We start from the raw sequence: 26378 nt of genomic DNA, 5'->3' as shown, positions 1-26378 counted from the left end.
GCGCCCAAAATTGATCCTCTCAATGATGCTCACTCATCCACAGTCTTGATAGAGCTTTCCAAAAAACCCTTTATTAAGACTGAGTGAGTTGTCAAAGATAAGTAGATTAGAATATGAACTTTAAAACAAAAGTCTGAATTCATAGTGAAAAATAAGCAGACAATTGTGTAATAAATAACTCTAAAACAAATTTATGAAAGTAAGTGATGAGAAGATAGGATTTTGTAAACAATATACTTAAGGAGAAATAAATACATTTTTCTAATTAAATATATTTAATAATGTAACTTCACTCATTTTAAGGACAAATTAGGATGTCATTGGGGTTAAGAAGAAAGTATTCACCAGGTCTACATCTGCATTGCATCCTCTGTTAGTTCTTTCATTCTAATCTGCAATATTTTAAAAAATTGTGCATCTAATTTTTACTCTTAAAATTTGATATCTTCAAAACAGAAGGAAAAGCACATGGTAACATTTGGTAAGAATGCATATTGTACATCCATTTTAAATTTTTGCACTAAAATATTGTCAAATATTTATATTAAAGAAGTATATTAAGTAGAAAATGTTTTGGTGTTGTAAGTAATTTATGAAAGCAGTTATATAAATGCATATATTTTGTGCTTTAAAAAAATTATGCTCATTGACTGAAGCATGATTATAAGGACTTCAAGAACCATATGTTCAAGTAGACCAAGTAGGTGTAAATTACTATAAAATATAGTTAATGAAATTTAAAGATCACTGGGGCTTCTAAACTACATCATGGCCTTTTATACTTGCTTGGCTTTAGAAAGGTGTTTACAACTTTGATACATCAGTGTCCTTAGTAAAAAGTGGGTCTACTTTGCTTCATACAAGTTTACAAAAATTTAAAAGAGCCTATTGGTACTTTATAAAGTCTCAAGTACCTGAATAAAAAAGAACTCATTAACATATGTCCTATAATCTAAGCTCCTAAAGAAGAAGTCAACATGCATGAAAGCTTCTAACAAATATAAATATTAGGTCTGGAAGCAACCAACTTATTAGCAAAGCCAAGTCTCACAGTCAGGCAATGATCTAATAATGTCCACACTATTGTAATTCAATGACTTTCTACTTGAAGGTCATGAACAAAATACTGATATAGTCTATTTCTCACTTATGAGAAGAAGGAAAAAATTTGAGCTGCATTATGGAATTTTAGGGATGAGACTGAGAATGTTACACTTATCACAGTTTCACTTTTGTAAGAAAAGTTAAGTGAGTGTCACTGTCAGAACGGGAATGAAAAAGACACAGAATCAATGGTAAAGAAGTATTATACTGGGTGAGCAATTTCCAACACTCTCACACTGACAGTTAAGGGATGTAACATTCAGCTTTTTTCCCTCTTACTAAAGGATGTTCCAGGATCTCAGAGATTCCAACAGCTCTCAGTTCCAGGTCTCTAAGTTCATACTGATGGGATTCCCAGGCATCCACAGCTGGAAGCACTGGCTCTCACTTCCCCTGGCTCTGCTTAATTCTATTCTCACTTCCTCTACCTCTTAGCCCTTGGGGCCAGCATCCTGATCCTGACCACCAACTACAAAGAGGCAAGTCTGCATCAGCCCATGTACCATTTCCTGGGCATCCTGGCTGTGGCGGACATGGGCCTGGCTACCACCATCATGCCCAAGATTTTGCACATCTTATGGTTAAGTGCTAAGGCCATCAGCCTCCCTGAGTGCTTTGCTCAGATGTATGCCATCCATTGTTTTGTGGCCATGGAGTCAGGCATCTTTGTCTGCATGGCTATAGATAGGTATGTGGCCATTTGCCAACCACTGAGATATCCATCAATAGTTACTGACTCTTTTGTGATCAAAGCAACAGTGTTCATGGCAATTAGAAACAGTCTGTGTCCAATTTCAGTGCCTGTGTTAGCTGCTTAGAGAAATTACTGTTTTCAGAATCAAATTGAACACTGTCTTTGTTCTAATCTTGGAGTCACTAGACTCTCTTGTGATGACAGGAAAATCAACAGTATCAATCAGATATTTCTGGCTTGGCTGATTATGGGAAGTGATCTGTGTTTAATTATTGTATCATATGCTTTTATTCTTCAGTCTGTATTGAAGCTCAACTCCAAAGAAGCTGCATCCAAGGCCTTGAGTACCTGAACTTCCCACCTCATCTTAATTCTATTCTTCTACACTGTCATTGTTGTTATTTCCATCACTCATAGTGGAGGAATGAAACTTCCCCTCATCCCAGTTCTACTCAATGTGCTACACAATGTTATCCCTCCTGCTCTCAATCCCATGGTATTGCAATCAAGAACAAGGAGCTCAGGCAGGGATTATGCAAGGTACTTAGGCTGAACATCAAGTGCAACTAACATGGAGGAAATACTCAGTCTTTTTATTTTTATATACTCACCCTTTACATTTATAAGTGAGTGTGACTGTGAAAAGTAAATAATATTGGCACTGTGGCAATTTTTCATTTATCACAAGTAATTATGGTAACAATCATAATTGGAGAACAATACATGGGGAAATTTTATTTGAAATCTTTGTGCATCAAGAAAAAATCTTCAAGACAATAAATAACATAATGCTGCTATTTGTTTCAAGGAATCTAAGGGAAAGATATATAGAATTTTATACTTTTCACTATGTTTCATGGCTGCTGTAAGTAGAACTTCCAGAAGATGATGAATAGATGTTGTTTGATCAAGTACTTACCAATATTTACCATTAAAGTTGACAGTTTAGTCTTTTTTTTAATCTAATTATTGATAGGGTTGAAATTATTTTTGCATTTTTTATTTGCCTTGCTATATGTTCTTGACAATGTCTGGGCTTGGCACAGAATCAGGAGGCACCACACAGCTTTGTAGATTCAAACAGCAATTCTTTATTTCCAATCTCACACCACATGCTCAGGGGAAATTCTTAATCTCCCCCACAATACACGTCCTAAAATACTTTTTCTCCAGGAGAACTCAGCAGGAACTCAGGCAGCAGGCATGCCCTACTCCCAGCAGGAATAATCTTCAACCTCCAACTTCCCTAAAACTCCTATTGTCAAGCCCTAAACCTAAGGACGGGGATACTTCCTGCAGGAATACACCCTAATCCTGGATCCACCCTGGTGATTGAGCAGGGTCACCTTTCTCAAACACACAAGCAAGGTCGCAGCAAATTTCCAAGGCAAGTCCATTTAATATGGGGTACGCTGGCAAGGATTACGATGCGTCATTCCTACTTGGTAATGTCTCTCAGCATGTTCTTATTTTTAATTAATTTATTTTTATTAGTGCATTATTGTTATATGCAATACTGGGGTTTATATTGGAATAATCATGCATGCATGCAATATAATTGGTTTCACTTCAGTCCCCTGTACTTCTCTTTTCTCTTTTCACTTTGATCCTTCTGTCCTCTTTCTTCTACTCTACTGGTATTCCTTGTACTCATTTATAGTTTTTTTTTTCTAAAATTGGTGCTTTAAAGATACACCAAAAGGTGAAATTCACTAATGGTATATATGTACACAGCATAATTTGGTCAATTTAATTCCACCATTCTTCTCTTTTCCTGTTCCCTCCCTGTCACCTGCAATAATACTCCACAATATCCTTTCTCTTTCCATGGAATTCTGAACACTGTTTTTCCTTAGTTTGGTCTAACATCTGTACATCAAAGAAAATATTCAACACTTGACTTTTTGAGTCTGGCTTAGCATAATCTTTCCCAATTTGATCCATTTACCAGAAAATGCCATAATTTCATTTTACTTTATTACTGAGTGTAACTCCACTACATTATCTTTATCCCTTCATCTGTTGAAGGGCACCTGTTTATCTGTTGATCGTTGCCCAACTTGGCTGTTGGAAATGGCTTTTATAAAAATCAATGTTCCTGAATCACTATAGAATACTACTTTTAGTTTCTATGGATAAATACCAAGGAGTGGCTATAACTGGGTCATATAGTGGTTCCATTTCTAGTCTTTGAGGAATCTCCTTCCTACTTCCAAAATGTTTGTGCTAGTTTGAAGTCCCATCAACAGCATGCCACTTTTTCCCCCATATCCTTAACATCATTTATTATTATTTGTATTTTTTTTAAAGAGAGAGTGAGAGAGGGGAGAGAGAGAGAGAGAGAGAGAGAGAGAGAGAGAGAGAGAGAGAGAGAGAGAATTTTTAATGTTTTATTTTTTAGTTCTTGGCGGACACAACATCTTTGTTGGTATGTGGTGCTGAGGATCGAACCCGGGCCGCATGCATGCCAGACGAGCGCGCTACCGCTTGAGCCACATCCCCAGCCCCGATTATTTGTATTTTTGATGGTTGCCATTTTAACTGGAATGAGATGAGTTCTTAATGTAGTTTTGCATTTCCTTGGTTGTAAGAGATGTTGAATATTTTTTCATGTATATGTTGGTCTTTTGTATTCTGCTTTTAAGATACATCTGCTTATTTCCTTGGATGATTTATTAATTGAGTTATTTGTTTTCTTGGTGTAAAGTTTTTTTAAAGATATATATATATATATATATATATATATATATATATTCAAATTTAGAGTATATATATATATATATATATATATATATATATATATTAAAATTTAGACTATATATATACTCTAAATTTTAATCCTTTGTCAGAGGAGCAGCTGGCAAAGATATCCCAGTCTGTAGGCTATCTACTCACTACTCATAGTCTTGTTTCCTTTGCTGTGGAAAAGATTTTTCAATTGATGCTCTCCCACTTATTGATTTTTGATTTTATTTCTTGTACTTTAGAGGCTTGATAAGGAAGTCAGTGCCTTTGCCAATATGTTGAAATGCTGAAATGGCATTTTTTCCCTAGAAATGGCCGAGTTTCTGGTCTAATTCCTAGACCTTTGATCCACTGGAGTGGAATTGTGGAGGGGGAAAGATAGGGATGTAGTTTCATTCTTCCACTTTTTTTTTTCCTATTCACTATGATATCTGCATTGGTTTGTCCTATATAACCTTTATAATGTTAAAGTAAGTTCTTCTATCGCCACTTTCTCCACTGTTTTTGACATGGATGAATCCATGATTTTTGTCATATGCTTTTCCTGGATCTATGGAGAGGGCCATGTAATTCTTGTTCTTAATTCTATTCATGTTGTGAACTACATTTTTCAATTCAGTTATGTTGAAGAAATCTTGCATCTTTGGAATGAAACCCATTTGGTCATGGTGATCATCTTAATGTTTTTTAATGCAATTTGCCAAAGTTTTATTAAGAATTATTGCATTTATGTTTATCAGAGATGTTGGACTATAGTTTTATTTCCTTGATGTGTCTTTGTCTGATTTTGGTATCAATATAATACTGGCTTTATCGAGTAAATTTGGAAGTGTCCCCTCCCTTCTATCCCATGAAAACTCTGAGGTGTATTGACATTAGTTCTTCCCTAAAAGTCTGATTGAAATTAGCTGAATTAGAATCCATCCAGTTCTGGGCTTTCTTTGTTGGAAGGCTTTTAATTGTTGTTTCAATCTCATTGCTTGATATTGGTCTATTTAAGCTGTCTACATCTTCATGATTCAATGTGGGTAGATGTTATGTTATCCAGAAATTTGTCTCTATCTTCACGTTTTCCAGTTTACTGGAGTGTAAATTTTCAAAATAGTTTCTAAAGATCCTCTGAATTTTAGAAGTGTCTGCATTAACATTTTGTATTTCTTCTCTAATTTTGTGGATTTGTGTCTTCTCTCTCTCTTTCTTTTGATTGGTTTGGCTAAGGGTTTATCAATTTTGTTTATCTTGTCAAAGAACCATTTCTTTGTTGCATTGTTCCTTTATTTCTTTTTTATTCTCAATTTCACTAATTTCAGCTCTGAAATTCATTAATTTCTGTGTTCTTCTGATTTTAGAATTAGTTTATTCTTCTCTTTCTAAGGCCTTGAGGTATAAATTTAATTTATTTGCAACCTTTCTATATCTTAATCTTTACATATTATTAAGTAGGAACTTAATGCTATAAACTTTTTAAATGTAGTTTGCCCCATTTGATTTAATAGTACCTCAATTCTCATTTGTTTCAAAGATTTTTTATGTCTCCCCTGATTTCTTCTGTGATCTATTTCTCAAGAACAAGAACACTTAATCTCCAAGTGTTAAGATAGTTTTTTAAATAAATCTTTTTAGTTGTTGATGGACACAATATCTTTATTTTATTTATTCATTTTATGTGGTGCTGAGGATCAAACCCAGTTCCTCATACATGCAAGGCAAGTTCTCTAACACTGAGGCACAACCCTAGCCCCAAGACAGTTTTTGATTTTATCTTGTTGATTTCTAATTCCATTACATCATAATCTGATGAGATGCAAGAAATTATCTCAAACTTTTTTATTTGCTAAGACTTTTTTGCATCTTAAAATATTAAAAAGAGTTCCATATTCTGCTGAGAAGAAAGTGAACTTGGTTGTCAATTTTTAATGAGCAAAGATTTTTTTTTTTTTTTTTTTTTACCTTAGATCCTCAAAATTTGTTCATTCTTTTTTTTTTTTTTATTGTTGGTCATTCAAAACATTACATAGTTCTAAATACATCATATTTCACAGTTTGATTCAAGTGGGTTATGAACTCCCAATTTTACCCTGTATACAGATTGCTGTATCACATCAGTTACCCTTCCATTGATTGACATATTGCCTTTCTCTTGTCTGATGTATTCTGCTGTCTGTCCTATTCTCTACTATCCCCCCTCCCCTCCCCTCCCCTCCCCTCCCCTCCCTTCCCCTTTTCTCTCTCTACCCCTTCTACTGTAGATCATTTCTTCCATTTGTATTATCTTGTCTTACCCCTCCTTTCCTCTTATATGTCCTTTTTGTATAACCCTGAGGATCGCCTTCCATTACCATGCGATTTCCCTTCTCACTCCCTTTCCCTCCCACCTCTCATCCCTGTTTAATGTAAATCTTCTTCTCAAGCTCTTCGTCCCTACCCTGTCCTTGTTTACTCCCCTTATATCAAAGGAGTCATTTGGTATTTGTTTTTTAAAGATTGACTAGCTTCACTTAGCATAATCTGCTCTAATGCCATCCATTTCCCTCCAAATTCTATGATTTTGTCATTTTTTAATGCAGAATAATACTCCATAGTATATAAATGCCACATTTTTTTTTATCCATTCATCTATTGAAGGGCGTCTAGGCTGGTTCCACAGTCTTGCTATCGTGAATTGAGCTGCTATGAACATCGATGTTGCAGTGTCCCTGTAGCATGCTCTTGTTAGGGCTTTAGGGAATAGACCGAGAAGGGGAATAGCTGGGTCGAATGGTGGTTCCATTCCCAGCTTTCCAAGAAATCTCCATACTGCTTTCCAAATTGGCTGCACCAATTTGCAGTCCCACCAGCAATGAACAAGAGTGCCCTTTTCCCCGCATCCTCTCCAGCACTTATTGTTGTTTGACTTCCTAATGGCTGCCAGTCTTACTGGAGTGAGATGGTATCTTAGGGTAGTTTTGATTTGCATTTCTCTGACTGCTAGCGATGGTGAGCATTTTTTCATGTACTTGTTGATTGATTGTATGTCCTCCTCTGAGAAGTGTCTGTTCAGGTCCTTGGCCCATTTATTGATTGGGTTATTTGTTATCTTATTGTCTAATTTTTTGAGTTCTTTGTATATTCTGGTTATTAGGGCTCTATCTGAAGTGTGTGGAGTAAAGATTTGTTCCCAGGATGTAGGCTCCCTGTTTATCTCTCTTATTGTTTCTTTTGCTGAGAAAAAACTTTTTAGTTTGAGTAAGTCCCATTTGTTGATTCTATTTGTTAACTCTAGCGCTATGGGTGTCCTATTGAGGAATTTGGAGCCCGATCCCACAGCGTGTAGATCATAACCAACTTTTTCTTCTATTAGATGCCATGTCTTTGATTTAATATCAAGCTCCTTGATACATTTTGAGTTCACTTTTGTGCACGGCGAGAGATAGGGATTCAGATTCATTTTGGTGCAAATGGATTTCCAGTTTTCCCAGCACCATTTGTTGAAGATGCTATCCTTCCTCCATTGCATGCTTTTAGCCCCTTTATCAAAAATAAGATAGTTGTAGTTTTGTGGATTGGTTACTGTGTCTTCTATTCTGTACCATTGGTCCACCCGCCTGTTTTGGTACCAGTACCATGCTGTTTTTGTTACTATTGCTCTGTAGTATAGTTTGAAGTCTGGTATCGCTATACCGCCTGATTCACACTTCCTGCTTAGCATTGTTTTTGCTATTCTGGGTCTTTTATTATTCCATATGAATTTCATGATTCTTTTATCGATTTCTATAAGATATGCTGTTGGGATTTTGATTGGCATTGCATTGAACTTATATAGGACTTTTGGTAATGTCGCCATTTTGATGATGTTAGTTCTGCCTATCCATGAGCAGGGTATATTTTTCCATCTTCTAAGGTCTTCTTCTATGTCTTTCTTTAGGGTTCTGTAATTTTCATTGTATAAATCTTTCACCTCTTTTGTTAGGTTGATTCCCAAGTATTTTATTTTTGGGGGGGATATTGTGAATGGAGTAGTTGTCCTCATTTCCGTTTCAGAGGATTTGTCGCTCATATACAGGAATGCCTTTGATTTATGCGTGTTGATCTTATATCCTGCCACTTTGCTGAATTCATTTATTAGCTCTAATAGCTTCTTTGTGGACCCTTTTGGGTCTGCTAGGTATAGAATCATATCATCTGCAAATAGTGATAATTTAAGTTCTTCTTTTCCTATTTTTATGCCTTTAATTTCTTTCGTCTGCCTAATTGCTCTGGCCAGTGTTTCGAGGACTATGTTGAACAGAAGTGGTGAGAGAGGGCATCCCTGTCTTGTACCAGATCTTAGAGGGAATGCCTTCAATTTTTCTCCATTCAGAATGATGCTGGCCTGTGGCTTATCATAGATTGCTTTTACAATGTTGAGGTATGATCCAGTTATCCCTAATTTTTCTAGAGTTTTGAACATAAAGGGATGCTGTACTTTGTCGAATGCTTTTTCTGCATCTATTGAGATGATCATATGGTTCTTATTTTTAAGTCTATTGATGTGGTGAATAACATTTATTGATACCCATATATTAAACCAGCCTTGCATCCCAGGGATGAATCCTACTTGATCATGATGTATAATTTTTTTGATATGTATTTGAATCCGATTCGCCAGAATTTTATTGAGGATTTTTGCGTCAAGGTTCAATAGAGATATTGGTCTGTAATTTTCCTTCTTTGAAGTGTCTTTGTCTGGTTTCGGAATCAGGGTGATGTTGGCCTCCTAGAATGAATTTGGAAGTTCTCCCTCTTTTTCTATTTCCTGAAATAGCTTGAAAAGTATTGGTGTTAGTTCCTCTTTAAAGGTTTTGTAAAACTCTGCTGTATACCTATCCGGTCCTGGGCTTTTCTTAGTTGGTAGTCTTTTGATGGTTTCTTCTATTTCCTCTATTGTTATTGGTCTGTTTAGGTTGTCTATATCCTCCTGGCTCAATCTGGGCAGATCATAGGACTCAAGGAATTTATCTATGCCTTCACTATCTTCTATTTTATTGGAGTATAAGGATTCAAAGTAATTTCTGATTATCTTCTGTATTTCTGAAGTGTCTGTTGTGATATTGCCTTTTTCATCCCGTATGCTAGTAATTTGGGTTCTCTCTCTTCTTCTCTTCGTTAGCATGGCTAAGGGTCTGTCAATTCTATTTATTTTTTCAAAGAACCAGCTTTTAGTTTTGTCAATTTTTTCAATTGTTTCTTTTGTTTCAATTTCATTAATTTCAGCTCTGATTTTAATTATTTCTTGCCTTCTACTTCTTTTGCTGTTGTTTTGCTCTTCTTTTTCTAGGATTTTGAGATGAAGTATGAGATCATTTATTTGTTGGTTTTTTCTTTTTTTGAGGAATGAACTCCAAGCAATGAATTTTCCTCTTAGAACTGCTTTCAATGTGTCCCATAGATTCCGATATGTTGTGTCTGTGTTTTCATTTAACTCTAGGAATTTTTTAATTTCCTCCTTGATGTCTTCTAAAACCCGTTGATCACTCAGCAACCTATTGTTCATTCTCCAGGTGATGCTTGATTTTTCCTTTCTTCTTTTATCATTGATTTTCAGTTTCATTCCATTATGATCAGACAAGATGCATGGTATAATCTATACCTCATTGTATTGTCTAAGAGTTGCCCTGTGACATAGTATATGGTCTATTTTTGAGAAGGTTCCATGTGCTGCTGAGAAAAAAGTGTAGCAACTTGATGTTGGGTGGTATAGTCTATATATGTCAATTAAGTCTAGGTTGTTAATTGTGTTATTGAGTTCTATAGTTTCCTTATTTAACTTTTGTTTGGAAGATCTGTCCAGTGGTGAGAGAGGTGTGTTGAAGTCTCCCATGATTATTGTATGGTGGTCTATTAGACTCTTGAACTTGAGAAGAGTTTGCTTGATAAACACGGCTGCACCATTATTTGGGGCATATATATTTATGATTGTTATGTCTTGTTGGTGTATGGTTCCCTTGAGCAGTATGAAGTGTCCTTCTTTATCCCTTTTGATTAGCTTTGGCTTGAAATCTATTTTATTAGATATGAGTATGGACACTCCTGCTTGTTTCCGCGGTCCATATGAGTGATATGATTTTTCCCAACCTTTCACCTTCAGCCTATGTGTATCTTTTCCTATCAAATGCGTCTCCTGTAGACAGCATATTGTTGGGTCTTGTTTTGTGATCCATTCTACTAGCCTGTGTCTCTTAATTGGTGAGTTTAAGCCATTAACATTTAGGGTTATTATTGAGATACGGTTTGTTCTTCTATCCATATTTGTTTATTGATGTTACTAAACCTGATTTGTTATCCTCTTTGACTACTTTCCCCCCTTTACTGTCCTACCTCCCATTGTTGGTTATCAATGTTATTTTCCATTTCCTCTTCCTGTAATGTTTTGCCAAGGATTTTTTGAAGAGATGGTTTTCTAGCTGCGAATTCTTTTAACTTTTGTTTATCGTGGAAGGTTTTAATTTCATCTTCTAATCTGAAGCTTAATTTCGCCGGATACACGATTCTTGGTTGGAATCCATTTTCTTTAAGCGTTTGAAATATGTTATTCCAGGATCTTCTAGCTTTTAGAGTCTGTGTTGAGAGATCAGCTGTTATCCTGATTGGTTTACCCCTAAATGTAATCTGCTTCCTTTCCCTTGTAGCTTTTAAAATTCTCTCCTTATTCTGTATGTTGGACATCTTCATTATAATGTGTCTAGGTGTGGATCTCTTATGATTTTGCACATTCGGCGTCCTGTAGGCTTCTAGGATTTGGGATTCTGTCTCATTCTTCAAGTCTGGGAAGTTTTCTTGTATTATTTCACTGAATAGATTGCTTAATCCTTTGGTTTGGAGCTCTGTGCCTTCCTGTATCCCAATGACTCTTAAGTTTGGTCTTTTGATATTATCCCATAGCTCTTGAATGTTCTGCTCATGGTTTCTTAGTAGACTTGCTGAGCTATCTATGTTCTTTTCAAGTTGAAATACTCTGTCTTCATTGTCTGATGTTCTATCTTCTAAGTGATCAACTCTGCTGGTAGTATTCTTAATTGAGTTTTTAAGTTGGTTTATTGTTTCCTGCATCTCTAGTATTTCTATTTGTTTGTTTTTTATTACCTCTATCTCCCTGTGAAATTGATCTTTTACTTCCTGGATTTGTTTGTCAATATGATCTTTCATTGTCTGATTTTGCTGTCTCATGTCTTCCTTGAGACTCCAGATCATCTGAAGCATGTATGTCCTGAGCTCTCTATCTGACATTCCATCTGTTGCAGCTATTACCTCTTCTAAAGTTGAGTTGACCTGCATTGCCTGTGGTCCTTTCTTTCCTTGTCGTTTCATACTGCTGGCGTTTCTTTCTGCTTGGTGAAATTGTTGTGTCTTTGATATTTTCCCCCTCTATTTAATTATATTGCTCTTGTATAGTTGAAAAATCACCCTTTCAGGGCAGGTAGTGGCTGTGATCCTCCTCCAATTAGTGTGATACTGGGGAGGAGAGATATTAGAAGGGGAGGGAAGAAGTCACTAAAGAGAATGAGTGTAGGCAGGTAGAATTCAAGGAAGGTGGAATAGGAAAATTGAAAGAAGTGAGAAGACAAAAGAAAAAAAAAAGTGAAAAGAAAGAAAGAAGAAACGAAAAAAAAATAAAAATTTAAAACCAAAAAAAAAAAGAAAAAATTTTATAATGATAGTAAAAAAATGGAAATTAAAGTTTAAAAAATAATAGTAATACTAATAAAATAAAAAGAATTTAAAAAAATTGAAACCATTAATAGGAACGTTAAAGAACAACAACTACATCAACAACAAAAAGTGAAAATAAAATAAAAAAAATACTAATAATAATCATTAAAAATAATAATAATAATAATTATAAATGCAGTCATATAGCTCGAATAAACTTCTCATCCAGTTGGTGGAGCTATGCCCACTGGGCCAGGCTTCTCTTCTTGATAGGTGGGAACCAATCACTGTGCCTCAGCTCTTCTTCCCAGACTGTGTGGGTCTCTAATCCTGAGTGCCTAGGGCCTTCTCTTGTGGTTCCTCAAGCCAGGCACCGCTCACCTGTGACACTCACCACAATACTGACTACACGCCAGGCCTGCTGCTCCTGGGAGCCCTGTTTTCATGGGTGCCTGGGCACACCCTTTCTGTTTGCCTCCCTCAGACCCTAAGTTTGTAGGGCTTGGGGCTGAGGGCCCCCAGCGAATTTGTTTGCCCTCAGGTAGCAGCAACTCCCCTGATAGCTGGTGCAAGGGACCTGTTGTCAGCACTGGTGATAGCAATAGCTGGGAGTTCTGCGTCGCTAGTCCTGCGTCACTCCTGATTCCCTGGGTCTGGCTGTAGTGCTCAGTTGGCTTTTACCTCTTTGAGTTCAGGCGGGCCGACTAGTTATTTCAGCGGGATCATTATTGTTGAGTCACATGAAGCAGGCGAACCTGAGCTAGAATGCAGCCAGTTCGGGCTCGGTGTGTTCTGAGAAGGCTAGACCGTTCGCCCGGGGTCCACTTCAGCTCAACCGTGCCTAGTGGTCCTGAGCGAACAGTATTTTGACAGTTTACTTCTCCCTATGCCCGTGCAGCTGAAGGGGTTAGAGACTTGATCTCTCCGCGTCCGCCGCCATGTTGGATCATTTAGATTTTAAATTGTCACTCATCTTATCAGCTGTTCCATTTTACTCGGCAGCTCACTCTCATGGTTAAGAGTCTGTTCTAAGGTGCTCCGCGGAAAGCGGTGGCGGCAGCGGCGGTGGCTGCAGCCGCGGTGGCAAAGCTGTGGCCTTCGGGACCCCCGTGGAGGGGGTGCGGGCTGGGGGAGGGGAGGCAGCGCCTCGGGGCCGCGCGGGCCGGGTACTGGGCACGCGAGAGAGCGGGTGGGGTGGGGGAAAGAGATTGAGATCTAGATTTAGGGAGTGAGCGTGGGAGGAGAGATGGCGGGGGAGAAGCGAAGTGGAGAGGCGGAGAGGGGAGTGAGAAGGGGCCCAGGGAGCCCGGCAGCTCGGGGGCTGCAGCCTTACTGCTCGCGCTGAAGTCGTGGCGGATTCACTCCATCTAGGCCCTTTTCTTGACACGGTGCTGAATCTTTGTCGACAGATCTCCTTTAATGATCTTTACTTCTTCTTTTAAGAAGCAGCAACGTACGCTGCGGTGGCGGTGGCGCGGAGCACAGAGCGGCTCACTCATTCCCCGCCGCCATCTTCCCTTAATCTCTCCATCCTTTCTCTATCACTGCGTGTCTTTATTTACAAGGTGAACTTTTTGAAGGCCACAGATTTTTGGAATTTTTTTAAATCCATCTATCAGACCATATATTTTCATTGGAGAATTTTGTCCATTTACACCCAGGATTGTGTTGTTATAGGTCATTTTGTTGAGTTTCTTCTGGTGTTTTGAATGTTCTCTGTTCTCTTCTTCTTCTCTTATTCATCTCTACGGTTTTATGATTTACTGCAATTATAACGTGCTATTCTTTTCTATTTCACATTTGGGTTCCTGCTTTTGTAGTGAGATTTATACTTTCACATGCTTTCATTATCACAGTTATATTTTTTTCACTTTTGGATATACAACATGCCTAAGCATCTTTAGTCAGACTATTCTAGTGGTCATAAATGTCCTCCACTTTTAATATATTTTAAGGTTTTTATTTTTGTTCATTTTTTAAACTATACCCATGTTGGATGCAGTTATGTAGATGAGCAGTTACTTTCTTTCAGATCATGGAATATGTCATGTCTTTCCCTACTGGCCTGTAAGGTTTCTGCTGTCAGTCTACTGGGAATGCTCTTAAGTGTGACCTGATGATTTCTCTTGAAGATTTTAAATTTTTTCTTTGTCTTATGTTTTTGCCAATTTGACCATAATATCCCATGGTGACAAGCCCCTTTGGTTATGTCTATAGATGTCCATAGGTTTCTCAAAATTAGGGAGAATTTCTACTATTATTTTATTAAACAGATTTTCTCTGTTCTTTGCATTTATCTACTCATCATTGGTTATTCCAAAGATGGAGATATTTGATTGTTTGTTTTCTTTTGTTTTTTGGTACTGGGGATTGAACTCACTGGCACTCAACCACTGAACCATATTCCCAGCCCTATTTTTTTGTATTTCATTTAGAAACAGGATCTCATTGAGTTGCTAAGGATCTCACCATTGCTGAGACTGGCTTTGAACTTGTGATCCTCCTGATTCAGCCTCCCAAGATTTGGGGATTATAGGCATACACCATCATGCCTGGTTGAATGTCTTAAGTTGTGCCAAAGATCTTAAAAATACTATTATTTGATATATCTTTTTGATTTTTGTTTGTTTGTTGAGGGGGAGAGGTGATGAGATAGATAATGGGATATTTCAAAAGACCTGTCTTGAAGTTCAAATGTCATTTCTTCCACTTGATCTAGTCTGTTGCTGTGGTTTTCAACTGTATTTTTATTTGACCTATGGAACTCTTAATTTCCAGTATTTCTGTTTAATACTTTTCTAAAATCTCTATCTCTGCTAAATTAGTCATTGGTATCTTTCATAGTCTTCCTAATTTAATTTAGCAGTTTATTGTATTCTTATTTTATCTTACATTAGTGAGCTTTTTATTAATCACTTTAAATTATCCTTCCAGCATTCCATCCACCTTCATTCCCTTGTAATCTGTTGCTAGAGTTATGTTCTTTTGGAGGTAATCATATTACCTTGTGTTTTCATATTTCTTTTTTTGATGTTGAGATTTGTTCATCTGGTGAATCAGATGTCCCTAGCACATTTATAGGTAATTGACTTTCTTAGTAAATGGCTTTCTCTTGAATGTATAACTTAGGGTGTCAGATTGTTTTGCAATGCTGGCTTTGGTTCTCAATAGGCACCATAGAGCAGTCTCCCTGTAGCTTCTTTGGCTGTGATTACTGAGTTTGGGCACAGGTCAGACAATGTCATGGTCATATAGGCCCATGTATCTACAGATCATGCAGTAGTTGGGACACTCTAGCAGTTCAAACAACTGTGGGTTGACAGCAGTTGGTGTCGGGTGCTTACTATGTGGCTACACCTATGATGGAGGCAGTGGCCCTGATCAGGTGATGGGGATATCCTTAGGCACTCCTGATGCCAGTTCTCCAACTAGCAAAGGCTTGTGGCACTGGCAGAAGCAGCAGAGTTCAACAAACCAAAGCATTTGTGCCGGGGGGTGACGAATAACTTGTGTACGTTGATACAGCAGGAGAGGGAGCCCTTTATTGTAGGACAACAGAGGTATTTATACATTTTGCACAGCTTATCTTAATTAGCATAAACTAGATACATCAGTCAACCAATAAGGAATCTCCACACTTAGTGGCTCACTTTTGTTACTTCTCAAACCACTCCCTCTGGCATTTTGCCAGGCACCATCCAGACTTGTTTATGAACTCTAACATTTCTCTGGCAAAATACCAGGTGTTATTTTGACTTGTTTACAGACTTTAACACATTTGTTCTCTGACCAGTCAGTGGACAGGACCAGATGCTGCATAGGTATGACCATGGCAAGATCTACAGCACCCCTCTGTGTCCTTTACATCCAGTCTTGGCAACATCATGTTATTATCATTTTATAATGATAATAAAAAATGGAAATTAAAGTTTAAAAATAATAGGAATACTAATAAAATAAAAAGAGTTTAAAAAAATTGAAACCATTAATAAGAAAGTTAAAGAACAACAACTACAGCAACAACAAAAAGTGAAAAAAAAATACTAATAATAATCATTAAAAAAATAATAATAATAATAAATGCAGTCATATAGCTCGATTAGCTTCTCTTCCAGTTGGTGGAGCTATGCCCACTGGGCCAGGCTTCTCTTCTTGATAGGTGGGAGCCAATCACTGTGCCTCAGCTCTTCTTCCCAGACTGTGCGGGTCTCCAATCCTGAGTGCCTAGGACCTTCTCTTGTGGTTCCTCAAGCCAGGCCCCGCTCACCTGTGACACTCACCACAATACTGACTACACGCCAGGTCTGCTGCTCCTGGGAGCCCTGTTTTCATGGGTGCCTGGGCACACCCTTTCTGTTTGCCTCCCTCAGACCCCAAGTTTGTAGAGTTTGGGGCTGAGGGCCCCCAGCGAACTTGTTTGCCCTCAGGTAGCAACTCCCCTGGTAGCTGGTGCAAGGGACCTCTGTTGTCAGCACTGGTGGAAGTAATAGCCGGGAGATCTGCACTGCAGGTCCCATGTCTCTCCTGATTCCCTGGGTCAGGCTATGGTGCTCAGTTGGCTTTTACCTCTGTGAGTTCAGGTGGGCCGACTAGTTATTTCAGTGGGATCGTTAGTGCTGAGTCACTAGAAGGAGGCGAACCAGAGCTTGAATGCAGCTGATTTGTGCTCAGTGTGCGTTTTCTGAGGGGCCCAGGCTGTGCGCCCTAGCTCCACGTCAGCTCAACTTTGCCTAGTGATCCTGAGCAAGCAGACTTTAGATAATTTACAGCTCCCTATATCCGCACAATTGAAGAGGTCAGAGACTTGATCTCTCCGCGTCTGCCGCCATGTTAGACCACCTCAGTGACATTCATGTTGCCCTTACAGTTTCCTGGCATAAGCAAGATCTTGGGATTATACAAACTGCTGCTTCTGTTTCCCGTCCAGTTTTCTAGAACTGAAACCCTGCTGTCATCGCCTCCACCTCTGGGCCGCGCTCGGGCGCCTGGTCCGCGGCCTTAGCAGCGCCGCCGTGACCTCCGCTGCTCCTTGGCTAGGTGCCTGGTTCCCGGGGTCCAAGCTGCTGCCGCCGCGGCTCCTGGCTCCCGGAGTCCGAGCTGCTGCCGCCGCGGCTCTCCAGTTCCCACCTCCGGAGCACTGGTCCCCTCGCAGGGGAATGCCGAACGACCCCAGAACAGGCTCTGCTCAAAGGTGCAGCAGGGAACAAGCGACCGTGGTCTCTCGCGGCGGCGCTCGGTCGTGGTCCCGCCTTCGGAGGACAGGACTCGGCAGGCAGCCCAGTTCCAGTCTCTAGGTGCGGCAGCTGGACTATGTAGTCAGAGCCATTAAGACAGCATGCATAAAGCAAATGGCAGCTCCCGCGGAGTTGATTTTCAGCCCCGAAACCACAGCCCAGCCCACAATACCCATCCACTAACTCTCCCTGTATAGAAAATATTCAAAAACAAAAAAAAGGAAAAAAAGGAGGGAGTGTACTGAGCTTTCTTGTCTCAGGTACTTACAATCCGCTGCTGATTACGCATTCAGCTTCTCTGCCGGGAGCGAAGTGAAAGAGGCAGCAGATGGGCGCAAAGCGCCCGCGGCTCTGAGCAGAAAAACGTCTCTCTTTCAATTTCTTTGTTTTTTCTGCTGCTTGGCAAGGTGGTCCGCTACAGATTAATGGTGAAAGGTGCTCTAACAAGCTGCGTGAAATCTCGATTAAAGCCGCTGCTCAGAGCCCCACGCTCAGCACTTCAGCGACCCCCGTACCCAGCGGCCATCTTCATGAGCAAAGAATTTGAATACAACTTTCTCTAAGAAAATGTACAAATCACCAAGGAATACCTGTAAATATAATCAGCATCATTAGTCATTAAATATTAGGCAAAGTCAAGTCAAATTATAATAATGTATAATTATACCTGCTAAAATAGTTATCATTAAACATTAGAAACAGCAAGTGTTTATAGACATATAGATATATTCCTATTGATATGTTAAGTAGTAGAACAGCTGTGAAAAAAAATGTTTGGCAATTACTCAGGCAGTTAAAAACAATGGGAAAAAAACCCAGCATTTTGTTCCTCGGTATAGACCAAGCATAATGGAAAGCAACTGTTATAACAAAAACTTGTTCTTTTCTTTTATTGGTTCTTTTTAGTTATACATAATCTTGGAATTCATTTTGACAAAATTGTAAAAGCATGGAATATAATTTTTTTTCTAATTTAGTCCCCAGTATTTTATCGTTGCCTCCTCTTATCCCTCCCACAGTTCCCTTCCCTCTGCTCTAATAATCTTTCTGCTATTTACTTACAGTTTTTTAAAAATTACTCTCATGTATGTAATGGTGAGATTCACTGTGATATATTCACACACCTACACAGGAAAGTTAGGTCAGATTTATTCCAATGTTCATTCTTTATTCTATCCATCCTTCCTCACCATCAATCCCTTTGTCCACTTCATAGATCCTTGTTCTAATTTTTACCCTCATTCTTTATTTTGGATAACCTTCCACAAACTTGTGCATACGTTTTTATAATAACACTATTAGTTCAAAAGTGGAAAAAACCTACATGAATTAACAAAATTAAGTGGATCTGCCATTAGAAGGCATGGAAAGAGCAATGAATTAATCTTTCAATCAAAATCACTTCAACATAATGCCATATTTATACTGTAAATTCAATTTGAATACTTTTTACATAAGGCATAGATTTTCTTTATCTTAAAATATTATTTAATATTAATTATTATTATTTGATAATAATAATCCATTATTCACAAGATCCAGGAAGTAGAAACAACCAAAATAAGACTCCATTAATTTAATGGTTATTGACTTAAAATTTGTAATGTAATTATGCCTCTCACATGGTGATGTTTTAAATATGTAGCTTTCCAAAGACACAGTACAAGTAGCATGGAAGATTTTTGAGATCTACAGAACTAAATAAAAAATATCCATTAATCCTCATAACCACACAGAGAATTTCAGGTCTACATCTAGATCCTGTCTGGTTCACACAGAGATGTGGACTTTTATCAAACTTCAGTGAGGGAATTAGACTAGAAAAAACAAGTATCAGTAACAGCTAAATAGAGACACTGTGTTTAACTTGCTAGGTATCTTAAGGTAGTGGATAAAATAAAAAAAATTTTCTTCAATGTATGTTTTTGGTACCTTTGTCAAATATAAGATAACTGTATTTATGTGGATTTTTCTCTGTATCCTCTATTCTGTACCGTTGGTCAACATGTCTGTTTTGGTGCCAATACCAGGTAATAGATATTAATCCAGGTATCTAGAGCCAACTGAATTTTTACAAAACTCTTAAGAATATGCATTAGAGAAAGTATAGTCTTTTCAAGAAATGGGGCTAGATAAATTGGGTATCCATGTGTGGAAGAATAAAAATTAGAGCCCCATCTCTTACCAGTTCTAAAAATCAGTTTGAAATAAATTAAAGACTTAAATGTAAGACACAAAATAATGAAGGTACTAGAAGAAAATGTACAGGAAATTCACTTATAACATTGGAACGGGAGTGGATTTTTTTTAAAATAAGACTCCAAAAGTATATCAAAGAAACACTTGGGCTACCAAATATATTGCAACATTACTCATAATAGCTAACAGTAAAATGATGAATTGATTAAAAAAAGTCATACATACATGCAATAGAATACTCTTCCATCATAAAAAAGAACAAAAATCTGTTGTATGTATAAATAGCATTAACTAGAGATAATTATGCTAAGTAAAAAAACCAGGCACAGAAAAATGAGTGCTGTATGATTTTATTCATAAATAGAAATAAAAAAGAAAGGAAACCATAGTGACTTTAACTTGTTGAAAACAACAAAATATAACAAGTACTGGCAAGGATATAGGGGGAAAAAGAATAACTATACACTGTTAAGGGGAACATAAATTAGTAAAGCCATTATGGAAACAAACTCTCCTTAAAATATTGGTAACACTACCAAGATGTTTGGATTTCATTTAGAAATCAAAAAATGAAATCAAAGAGGTATGCAAATCGGTAGATAAATGACAGGTAGATATAGATATGTAGATATAAAGAAATCCAATGGATTCAGAGTTTCATACTTGGTGAAACTTTTCCTAAAATATTGCCAACATCAGTCACCATGGTCAGTAGATTTCAGCTGGAAGTTCAAAAATAAAATTGGAGAAATATTTAGGTAGGTAGATAGAGATGGAGATAGAGATATATTTGAAGCCAAAAAAATTATTAAATATATCAAAAATTAATATATCAAGTTCAAATGGATATTAAAGCATGGTTAACCTTTTATTTTTGAATCTAGTATATTAATATTTTCAACTAATTTTATATATTGTTTGATGTCTCTTTGAAATAACATGTTTTTGAATATTTTAGTTTATAATATTGACAAAAATAATATTGTTTATACTGATATGTAAATAAATGTTTACTATGTAAAAAAAAGTTCCTCAAAATATTGAAAATATAACTATCATGTGATCCAGCAATTTCTTTGCTGAGTATGTATCTAAAGGAAATAAAGTCAATGTCTCAAAGAGAGGTACACATCATTGTATTCATAGTAGCATTATTCACAAGAGCCGAGAAGTGGAAACAATTCAAATATTCATTGAAAGATGAATGGATAAAGAAAATGTGGTATATGTGCACAAGGAAATATTACTCAGCATTTAAAAAGGAGGAAATTATGCTTTTTGTAACAGCATAGATAAACCTGGAGGATGTAGTAAGTGAAATAAACCAGGTACAAAAAACAAATACTGTATAATCTCTTATATATAAATATTAAAATGTTTATAGTATATTATGAAATAATATGAGAGTTATAAAAATTATTACCAGCATAACCATAGTTTACAGAAGAATGTAAGTCTTTTTTTGATCTTTATTTTAATTTTCCCACTTGGTCTATCTCCACTTTCAAATGGAATTTAAAAATTCCTTTCTCAGCAATGAGCTTCTGACTCATGTCTAGGTGAGGTGCTTGGTGATATGTTTTTATTGCATCTACCATATAGCAGGCAATAATTTTGGAATTTGAGATACCTTGGTAAATAAATTGGGTAAAGATCCTGATTTCATGGCATTAATAACCTAAACTTGGTCTTAGTCAAAAGGCTAAGAAGCGATCATGGCAGTAATCATCTATATAGTAGGGTTGGTCAGGGGGACACCCAATAAAAGTCTTGAAAGCAACATGCTCCATGAAAAACACAAGAGCAGGATAGAGGGCACACGTTTTCTCTTGCAATTATGTGTACTTGAGTCAAATATTGTGTGGGACCCTTAAGAATCTGATGGCAGTTCTGTATTTTCATAAGTCATTCTCTCACACGAGAATGAATACTCTTCAGTCATAAAGAAGTACAAAAGACAATCTCTTCACCCAGGGCAGGGTCACCATAAGGAACTTCTCATTATCCCAGTCATAAAAAAAAATTATGCTACAAACTTTTAATTCCTTAGAAAACGATGTAGTATATTGCAGTTGTTAAAAATAAAGACACTGGGTCCAGGTGGCCTGGATGTAAATCCAAGTTCTGCCACTTGCTGGCTATATGACTTTCATTGTCTAACCTCCCTTTGCTTCAGTAAGCTTGCCTGTAGAAAGGACATGAAATAGTGCCATCCTCACATTTGTTTTAAGAACAAACGCACATACAATGCTTAGAAAAAAATATCTGGAAAATAAGGGCCATATATGTTTGTTGTTGTTATAATCTTGAAACCATGTTCTTATGAAAATGCTCAACACCTTCAAAAAAAAAAGTAGAGGAAGGCAAGGAATCTACACTGTACCCAGGAACACCCTTTGAAGAACTCAGGCTGGTTCACCAAAGAAGGAAGTAGAACTGAGAAAATAGAGTCTATACGGAAGACAGAAGAAAGCAGGGAGGGAGACAGGCCTTCAGAGACAGAGGTTATGGTGGAGACATGAACAGACCAGGAAAGTGACCATTGGACAGCAGCTGCTCAAGGTTAAGGGCCATTCTAGGGCCCCTGTGGCCTCTCAGTGCTGATGGAGGAGCAGCACCTGATGCTCCTGGTGTCCTGCCCAGGCTCACAAGCAATGCACCTCCCAGCAGGGCTTCTACCTTTCAGACCCATCTTTTTGTCTTCCTCTTTATCTTTTGCTTCTGAAGACATTTATCTGCCCAAACTTGATATTGTTTGTTTAACCTTCACATTTTACACAAAATATATGAAAATATTTTATTGTTTCAAATAATCCCATTTTCTCTTTCTTTTAATATTCATGTATAATTCAAGATTCATCTCAAATCCTACCTTCCCTATAAAGAATTTATTTACTAACTTTAATTGATGTTGATGATCCTATTCTCAGTTTCCATGATTTTTGAAAATCTGTTGCACTATTCGCTATTTTTAAAAAATAGCAAACAAAACTTGTTACATTGTCTGGTAGCCATTCCAAGCATTTTTTATCCTCTATAGAGTAGAATTCACTAGAGTTTTTGTAATCATTCATATTTCACAGTACATAACATGAAGCCAGGTACCTAGAGGGTACCCAGAAAAACTTGTTTGTTCCTATTGACAAAATGTTTGTGAAAACTCAATGCAAGCTTAACCATAGAAATCTAATTGTCCACTGACTGTACAATTGGAAAGATTTCTCATGCGACTGTGATGTTCAGAATGAGACAGAGTAGAAACTAATAAGTCATAAAAAAGCAAAACTTGTCCAAAACCATGCTACATGCTTTTACTTTTTTAAAAAATTACATATTAGAGCATGTAATTGGCCAGATGCATCTTTGTTGTTGTTGTTTTTTCCTCACTTGAAAAAAAATGGAGGTTGAGACTTAGATTAAGTCTAGGCACTAGATATTAAAAGACAGAGTATTTAAACTTTGGGACTAACTAGATATTAAACTCATGTTATATCTCCTCAAACTCTTTCCTACTAACTTTTTGGTTCCTCCACATTTCATCCATTTTTAATGATCTATCCTCCTTTTTTCACATGTGTTTCCTCTCATGTATTCTGGTCCAACATCTAGATTCTACACACTGAGGCCTGAGACTGAATTATTTTCAACTCTGCCTCTCTTTCATTAAATTCAAGGCATGACAAATATTACTATCAGTGTCTCAAAATTAATGAATGAGTGAAGGATTGAATTAATTAATAGGTATACTAATAATAATACATTTGCCTCCTTGATATTTAACAAGACAACTATATCCTTTAGATACATTTTAAATAAAGGTTGCAAAATGATTACATAGGACAAAATAGAACACTTAGAAATTTTTGTATGAAACAGAATGTTTTCAAAAATAGTGAACAAAACTCAAAGATTTTATAAAACATCAAATCTTGCTTGCCTTAAAAATTATTAGAAAATATTGCAACCCTGGACCCTTATGGCCCCATGGCAAAAATGCATTTGATCTGCATAGAATTTGTTCCTAGTGGAGAGGATGTGCTTGCTCACATTAGTCTAGCCTCCTACTTCTCCATACAATGTGTGGATACATCAGGCTTACCTTTTGCTTTTTATTAACTTTCTAGTGTTACTAAACATATGATTCTATAAAAATTCATGACAAACATAATCTTTATTGGGAATGAGTATTTTACCTTTTTAATTCTGCATTCTCTATTTTGGCAGATATTTACAAACAATAAACACTTAAAAATATACACTTGCAAAGACTTTAGAAAATCTATGTTTTAGAATGATTTAATATTTCATTTTCACCTTTTATGAATTCTTCTCCACTATTTTCTCTCCATCCCAAACAATGCATTTTGTGATTTGCTTGTCTTAAGTGAGGCCAGTCTTGTCTCCAAATAGGAATTTGATGACTCCTTCACGAATCTGCTTGGTCTTGACTCCATAAACAATTGGGTTCATGGTAGGAGGCAACAGCAGATAAAGGTTGGCCACAATGATGTGTATGTGGTGGGGAATATTGTGGCCTCCAAATCGATGAGTGAAGAAAGTGAAAAAAGCAGGTACATAAGTGATCACGATGGCACAGATATGAGATGTGCAGGTGCTAAAGGCTTTGTGACGAGCATCTGCTGATGACAGGCTCACTACAGCCCGCAAAATCATAGTGTAAGATGCAGAGATACAACAGATATCAAAGACGCCAATCAGGAGGGCAACCATCAGACCATAGATAGCATTTACCTTGACGTTGCCACAGGACACCTTGGCCACAGACATGTGGTCGCAGTAGGTGTGGGGGATGAGGTGGCCCTGGCAATAGGGCAGGCGTTTGGTGAGGAACGTGAATGGGATGATGAGCATCACACTCCTCAAGAAAGTGGCAAGACCAGCCTTGGTGATGATAGGGTTGGTGAGGATGGTGGTATAGCGTAAGGGGTAGCAGATGGCCACATAGCGGTCCAGAGCCATGAGCATGAGCACCCCAGACTCCATCCCAGTCAACATGTGGACAAAAAACATCTGGACCAGGCAGGCATTAAAGTCTATCTCCTTGAGGTTGAACCAGAATATACACAGCATGTTGGGCACAGTGGTGGTGCACAAGGTGACATCAGTGGAGGCCAGCAGGGCCAGGAAGTAGTACATGGGTCGGTGCAGGGCTTCCTCATGACTAATGAGGCAGATGAGTCCCACATTCCCCACAAGAGCAATGATGTACATGAGGCAGAATGGCAGGGAGATCCAGATGTGTGCAGCTTCCAGCCCAGGAACACCATTCAAGATAAAGAATCCTGGTGTCAGGGTGGAGCTGTTGGCTCCAGACATAATGGCTGACAGGAGTAGAGCATTTCACACTCTTTAACAGTGACAGTTCCCTGGTCCAGAAAGGAAACCAAAGGTAAGTAGAGAGCATTAAAACATCTTTTATTAAATTATTTTATTTATTTATTTATTTACTTATTTTACTCTGTGAATTCTTTTTTTTAAGTTTGTTCTTTTTATATATACATGATAGGAGAATGTATTTTGACATATATAAATGGATTATAATTTATTCTAATTTAGGATCCCACTTTTGGATAGTACCATGATTTGGAGTGTCTTTAGTGGTTACCTGTGTGATTTCAATAAGGCCTTTACAATGAGAATCTATCAGATTCCCCTGGAGTCACTCTGTCTAGTTTCATGTTCCACTTGTTTCTAACTGCACATAGCGTATGATATGAACGCATTTTTTAACCACATTATGCCTCAGTTTTCTCCATCTAAATGAGATCATTGCATTGTTGTCAGGATTATTTATCAGGATTCTTTAATAATTTAATTTTATATTATGTGCTAAAACTTTGAATAGTGCAGAGTGAATACTGAATAGATATAAGCAATAATCACAACTGCTATTATTGCCACTTCTGAGTCAGTTTAGAGCATCCCAAGAGATCAAGCTTACATTGGATAATAAGTGTAGATTCAAATAAACCTACTCACCCTCTGTAAACTCAAGTGCCGTAGTATATTTTGAGTTAAAAGGATACTGTTGAATTTTGAAAATCTCAGCTATATCAAGAGATTGGCAAGTTAATTATAGAAAATGCATGCGTTAATATGACAGGAGATTTAAACATGTGCCTGAGTTTTAGATAGAAAAAAATATAATCATAAATGTCTTTTAAGATCTGGAATCAGATCCAGAAAAATTTCATTCAACTAAATCCCTTCAAAGATCTTCCTACTTCTAAGGTAACTAATCCTGTGTCTATTGGAATCCCCAAGAATAGAACTGGTCTGTAGGGAATGTTGCCTGTGTCTCTGTTTGTTTTCAAGTAGCCAGAAGCCACCAGAGCTCCAAGACTGGAGAAAAGACAGGATATCAGGAGAGGTGGGGATTTTAGGCTTTACACTGCTGGTTTGGAAAGCTGGTCAGCCATCACAGACTCATCCAAGCATCAATAATATCAATAAATCTTAAACCATACTCGTTACTTTATAAACAGACACACAACTCAGAGCCAGTTTATCCTTCCCACTCCTCATTTCATAAATATTTGTGCACAACCTCCCTCACAATGACACTCAAGGATTCACATGGATTCTGCTGTTAGGCAAACTAATCATAAAATTAGAATATATACAAAAGAAGAAAAAGTAGATGACTGCTCTCGGAAAGTATGAGATCTGATTTTTTGCTTGCTTACTATGGAGACATGGGCACCCCAGACTCC

The 26378-nt window shown here is 37.4% G+C and overlaps 1 protein-coding gene and 1 pseudogene across 1 annotated transcript; one reads left to right on the top strand and one right to left on the bottom strand.

The window, feature by feature from the left end:
• Nucleotides 1-1389: 1389 nt before the first annotated feature.
• On the top strand, nucleotides 1390-2368 carry LOC113177648 (olfactory receptor 56B2-like; annotated as a pseudogene).
• A 21656-nt stretch (nucleotides 2369-24024) lies between these two features.
• LOC113177650 (olfactory receptor 52N2) lies at nucleotides 24025-24981 on the bottom strand. The gene has a single exon (XM_026382206.2). It carries the CDS (start codon nucleotides 24979-24981, stop codon nucleotides 24025-24027), a length of 957 nt encoding a protein of 318 aa, XP_026237991.2.
• Between the last annotated feature and the right edge of the window lie 1397 nt (nucleotides 24982-26378).

This window comes from Urocitellus parryii, chromosome 4 (assembly GCF_045843805.1).
Source record: "Urocitellus parryii isolate mUroPar1 chromosome 4, mUroPar1.hap1, whole genome shotgun sequence".
NCBI lineage: Eukaryota > Metazoa > Chordata > Mammalia > Rodentia > Sciuridae > Urocitellus > Urocitellus parryii.
This window is presented reverse-complemented; position numbering and strand designations above follow the sequence as displayed.

Excerpts from the sequence above, each read along its gene's own strand:
- LOC113177650 (XM_026382206.2), bottom strand. The coding sequence starts at position 24,981 with ATGTCTGGAGCCAACAGCTCCACCCTGACACCAGGATTCTTTATCTTG.